This window comes from Eleutherodactylus coqui, chromosome 7 (genome assembly GCF_035609145.1).
Source record: "Eleutherodactylus coqui strain aEleCoq1 chromosome 7, aEleCoq1.hap1, whole genome shotgun sequence".
Classification (NCBI taxonomy): Eukaryota; Metazoa; Chordata; class Amphibia; order Anura; family Eleutherodactylidae; genus Eleutherodactylus; species Eleutherodactylus coqui.
This window is the reverse complement of record NC_089843.1, coordinates 76541480-76547479: the sequence shown is the minus strand read 5'-3', so window position 1 is coordinate 76547479 and position 6000 is coordinate 76541480. Positions and strand designations below refer to the sequence as shown.

The 6000-nt window shown below is 44.3% G+C and overlaps 1 protein-coding gene across 1 annotated transcript in view; it reads right to left on the bottom strand.

Moving 5' to 3' along the window:
• Nucleotides 1–1764: 1764 nt before the first annotated feature.
• The window catches only part of ADGRA3 (adhesion G protein-coupled receptor A3), a 50414-nt gene continuing 46178 nt past the window's right edge, over nucleotides 1765–6000 (bottom strand). Inside the window, exons 17-19 of the mRNA XM_066573231.1 lie at nucleotides 5044–5189; nucleotides 4510–4605; nucleotides 1765–3335 (exon numbers count right to left, since the gene is read on the bottom strand). Coding sequence (XP_066429328.1) covers nucleotides 2096–3335; nucleotides 4510–4605; nucleotides 5044–5189 — 1482 coding nt within the window. The 3' untranslated portion in view covers nucleotides 1765–2095. The remainder of the gene's footprint in view (nucleotides 3336–4509; nucleotides 4606–5043; nucleotides 5190–6000) is intronic.

Here is a 6000-nt window from a genome sequence, read left to right as displayed (position 1 = left end):
CTGCAACCTCTCCCTAACCTCTGGCACTTTTCCCTCCTCATTCAAACACTCCATTATATCCCCTCTGCTTAAAAAAAACAACCCTGGACCCGACTAATGCTGCCAACTACCGACCCGTCTCAAACCTCCCCTTTATCTCCAAATTACTGGAACGCCTGGTCTACTCCCGCCTTACTCGCTTTCTCTCTGACAACTCGCTCCTCGACCCCCTCCAGTCTGGTTTCCGCTCTCTACACTCGACCGAAACTGCCCTTACAAAAGTAACAAATGACCTGATGACTGCAAAGTCGAGAGGTGATTACTCCCTACTAATCCTCCTTGACCTGTCTGCTGCATTTGACACTGTTGACCATAATCTCCTTCTCACTATGCTCCACTCTATTGGTCTAAAGGATACTGCTCTCTCCTGGTTCTCTTCCTACCTCTCTGACCGCTCTTTGCGTTTCCTTTGCTGGTTCTATCTCTGCTCCGCTTCCTCTCGCTGTCGGGGTACCCCAGGGTTAGGTCCTTGGTCCCCTTCTTTTCTCTATCTATACTGCCCCAAATTGGACAAACCATCCACAGATTTGGCCTCCAATACCATCTCTATGCTGATGACACCCAACTATACACCTCCTCTCTTGAGATCTCTGGACCATTCCTCCAAAATATCACCGACTGTCTGTCTGCTGTCTCTAACACTATGTCCTCCCTTTTTCTCAAACTAAACCTCTCTAAAACTGACCTCGTCTTTACACCTTCTAACCGACCTCCCCTCAACATCTCCATTCCAGTGTCTGGCACCATCATAACCCCCAGACGGCATGCCCGATGCCTTGGGGGGGAAGGGGGGGGGGGGGGTCACACTGGACTCTGACCTCTCCTTTGCCCCCCATATCCAATCTCTGGCCCAAACATGCCACATGCACCTCAAAAATATTGCTAAAATACGTCCGTTCCCAACCACGGACACGCTAAAGACGCTCGTGGTTGCGCTCATCCACTCCCGGCTTGACTACTGCAACTCGCTACTCATTGGCCTCCCCCGCACTAGACTCGCTCCACTCCAATCCATACTAAATGCAGCAGCTAGACTCATTTTTCTATCCAGTCGTTATTCAGACGCCTCTACATTATGCCAGTCGCTGCATTGGATGGCCATCCACTGCAGAACTAAATTTAAACTCCTCTACCTCACTCACAAAGCTCTGCATGGCGCTGCACCACCATACATCGTCTCCCTACTGTCAGTACACCACCCAGCGCGCTCACTCCGATCGGCTAACACCCTCAGACTAAACACCCCTGTAATACGAACCTCTCATGCTCGCCTACAGGACTTCACTAGAGCAGCACCCATCCTCTGGAACGCTCTACCCCAAGGCATCCGGACAATTCCCGATGCACGAAATTTCAGACGTGCCTTAAAAACGCACCTCTTCAGGGAAGCATACCAAATCTCCTGACCTAGTCCCTCGCCCCTCCCTATGGTGCTCCACCCTGTTTGCCTTCTGATAAATGATTTGTACATAAAATTTCCTATTGCCTGTGTTCCCCACCCCCTGCACCTCCTGTACCACCCTTAACCCATTTGTGTCTAACCCAATGTATCTCACATTGTAATTGTTGTATTGTTTTGCATTTATCCATGCCTGAAAGCGCTGCGGAATAAGTTGGCGCTATACAAATAAAGATTATTATTATCTTATCAAGCACAATTGATGCAAGACAACTGACTCTATATGAAAAGACAATAGTGACAATAAATGGAAAAGTAGTGTGACATTCACAAACGCTGTTTATTACATGTTTAAATACAAATCCGATAAGAAACAAGGCATCCGATATGTGTCAAAAAATACATAAAAAGTTTTTTTTTTCATTTTGCTTTTCTTACAAAAAAACATTTAAAAAAATATTAAAAATCACACGTGGACAAAGTTTTAAGTATAAAGTCACATGAAGTTAGACCAGATCTCCTCCTTCATAGTTCGTATTCTCCCATAATGTACAGGCTAAAAAAAAGTGTCTGTAAACAATCATAATGGAAAAGCCTTTGAAGCAATGCAATTGTCCCTTTCATGTGAACTTCAAAGGGTAAACCAGCATGGAGATACTACACAGTAGTTTCATGTTTCCATAGACCAGTCCTAACATTTCCATTGCTGTCTGTGTTTATAGGTGGCTCCTCGATCACTTCATCTTTAACCGGTTCATTTTGGACAGCCAAGTTTAAGCCGTATGACTTTTGCTGACTTTCGAGCTCCACGGCAATGGGTTCTCTCAAAATGTCTTTTTTGTGGTTTGCGGACGGAGGTTTTTCCATATTTCTGCTATACCTAGGAAGAGTGCTTCCAGCGTCGCTACTTTCTTGATGGCACTGGTTAAAATGGCGTTCCCTGTAGGCCAAATAAGCCCTCCTGCTACGAGAGTGCCCTTCAGAGTAGCTCTGGCGACTTTTTGGTACTGCATTCTGCACACTGCCATCAACACTGGTGGGAACGTCATATGCATATTCCCGAAGGACAGTGAGTCTACTGGACCGGTGCTTACTTCTGTTTTTGTGATGCCTAGACGGATGACCATTGGGGCGATACTGCACCTCCACTGGCGCAACGTGCATCTTGATATCATTATCCAAGGAATGTTCAGTCAAGCTATTGTCAAGTTGGGGTGCGGGGTTGACTGGCAAGGGGTTTGTGTTACATTGTGCAGCGGCTGCTTGTAAATTAGTCAACTTGCAGCCCTGGGAGGAGTTCTTGACACTGGATACGCTTTTATTGGTACAGGAAGACTCAGCGCTGCTGTTCGTACATTTTGGAGCGTCACCGTTAGCGGCAGAAGAGTTTGAAGGAGGGACGTTAACTTGCACCGAATATGTACTCCTACCTGGGCAGAAGGTGTTGATTAATGCCCGTCTCACGTCTTCCCTGTTCATACAGTGATGCACAACCAAAAAGGCACCAAGGCTTAAGCAAGTCACCCCAAAAAAGCAGCTGAAGACCAGGTCCATTGGATAATACAAGGAAACGGATAAAGCACCAAATATCCAAAGGGAAACATATAGGAATAAAGTAAGGCTGGCACCGAGAAGCTGGGCTTGGAAGGTCTGCTCATTCTCCAAGGCAGATGTAGATACCAGTGAAACGGAAAGTGAATCCGGCTGGTTCCCCTCCCCGTTTTCACTAGCTGCTAATCGTTGCTGTTCTTCTGTTTGCTCCTTCAATTCAAAGACTCTGTCGGGATGCCGCTTCAGCTGGATGAATATGCTAAGGAAGTACATGCAGTTTATAAATACGATGAAACTGGCAGGACCGTAGAAAGCTCCAAGGCTGGGCTCCCATGCCATCCAGCAACTACAGAGATGGAAAAAAAGAACAGCAACATATTTAGAACCACCACCACAAAGTTGTAAAATAGCACTTTTCTTACTAGTACCAATTATAGAAACATGGAAGACTAATGGCAGAAAAAGACCACATAGCCCATCTAGTCAGACCTTATACTATTACCATTATAGTTCTCTCGTAATAAAGATCTATACCTATCCCAGGCAGCTAGAATTTATGTATTGTTGATTTTCCAACCACGTCTGCTGGAAGTTTGTTCCCAGTATCTACTACTCTTTCAGTAAATATTTCCTGACATTACACTGATCTCCCCCAACTAATCTCAAATTGTGCCGCCTTGTTCTAGTATTTGGTTCCTTCCCTCCTGATCCTTATTTATACCTTTAACATATATAAAGCTTCCCATCATATCCCTCCTTTCCTCTTGTAAAGTAAATATATGGTAGTGGCAGGCACACAGATTACAGTGATATGTCTACTGTATCTGAGCAGCAGTTTTGGAGAAACTTTCATTCAATGAGTAGCAACCAGACACAGAACTAGTCCTGCATACTAATGAGCTGCAACCTAGCCACACCCACCCCACCCTGCCAGCCAATAATTGGCAGCTCTCTCTCTATGCACAGTAATAATCAGAGAGCTGTCAATCATGGGCTGGAGGGCAGAGTGGGTGGGGCTAGCCTGCAGCACATGAATATTCAGGACTACTTTAAGTAGTCCCCTATGCATGTGCTACTACTGACAAAATGCACATTTCTCAAAAAACTACTGCACAGTCCACATTTCAGACACATCACTAATCAGCGTGACTCAGTACCTTGTGTTGCCCTCTGAGAGGGGTGCAAAAATATGGTGACAGAGGCCAAGCCTTTCCTGATAAGTTTTGCTTTTGAGACCTTCCACCATTTTTGTAGTCAGTCTTCGGACTTGTTCTATTTTGTTCCATGTCTTTCTATAGATTGGGTTTCCAGAACTGAACACAATATTCCAGAGGGGACTTCACCAGACCTCAATACACATCACAATCTCCCTCTTTCTACTAGTTATACTTCCAGCTATGCAGTCGAGCATCTTGGTTTCCTGGCTGCTTGACTGCACTGTGGACTCATTTTAAGGCAGTCATCAATCAGAATCCCTAAATCCTTCTCTCCTGAAGCCCCAGTCCTTAGGATATACTCACTAATGGGCGGTCGTCTGGTTTCCATAGTTTTTAATGTTTGCTGCTGCTGTTATCCCGCATACAATGATAGGAATGCCACCTCCGATGAGATAGAATCTAAGAAAAAAAAAAAAAAAAAGAGTGAGATTAAAAAGGAAACAAAGAACTCCAAAAGAAATATTAAACTAAACACAAGCCAACACGAGGAAACACTCAGAGTAAACAACCATTTCCTTAATGGTTTCCTACTTCTGGTGGATTGCTAACCTATTTGACTTCATTGAAACCTCCCTTAAGCAAACATGATCATTTCATTCATCCCTTTCACGTGTGTATAGGACTTCAAAAGTGTTTTCCTTGGATAGGGTCCAAACGTTAAAGCTTAAAGAGGCTAACAAAAATAAACATAGGGCCATTAGGACTTCTGTGTCGTCTACTGGACGAACCTATAGAACTACAATAGGTTCATTTCTGTATGTATGAATGTTAACTACATGGATATATAAACAGTATATAGACAGTATTGTCACAGACAGACTTTGTATTATTACAAACCTCAGCATAGGTCTAGGGGGCGGAGGGAGCTCGTCTGGATCCTGACAGCGCTTGGCTTTTTTGGTGACTTGCTTGTATATGTTGCGCGCTGTTACTCCCACCCAGAGCACAGTGGCCAGGGTGCAGTAATGCAGAAGAATCCCAATCTACAAAGCAATGGAGAATTACTAACACATTAAAGCAAACCTGTTGTATTGATAAGTACTTGCAGTCTTGAGATCTGCAGTCTCGCACAAAGGGGACGACTATTGGTGGCCGTGTTTACACTGATCATTTGTATCTACATGGTGTGTTGCTAGTTGTATGACATTTATCACCACCGCCATCCAACAACTAGATGTATAGTCCGAGCTTTAACATGTTTCACCATAGATGGCTTTTATCAGGGAGCTAGGTTCATATTAGGCGTCCCATCTATGGCAAGATACACCAGCGCGGATGATAATGAGAAATTAATTTTGCACTCAGCGTGCACGACTGTATGCAATATTAATATGACAGTCATTTCAGAGCCAATCTGGAGATTTCATACATGACTGCATCAAACTAAAAAAAACGCAAGATGGTGGAGTTGTAGTGTGGATTTGTAACACTGCTTAGTGTATTCGGACCCGTAGTCATTTACATAATTAGTGAGGTTGCCTTTTGGGGTTGAGAATATATAACGGCCCTTTTACACGAGATGCAAGTTGGCTAAATGACTACAGGAGCGCTGACGTCACCGCTCAGGACTTCAGCGCTCATGCAGAGCGATTAGACAGGCTGGATTGTGGGCCTCTTGCTCAGCGCTTCACTTTCTATATGAAGCACTGAGCGTTTACACAGAACGAGAAGCCAGCAATAGTTTTTATGCTGACTGAGTCAGCGATAACGACTTACAAAAATGGGGAGTGATTTTTTTAAAATTTACATTGCACGATTATCGTTCAAGTTCATACGGTTGAACGAATTTTAAAC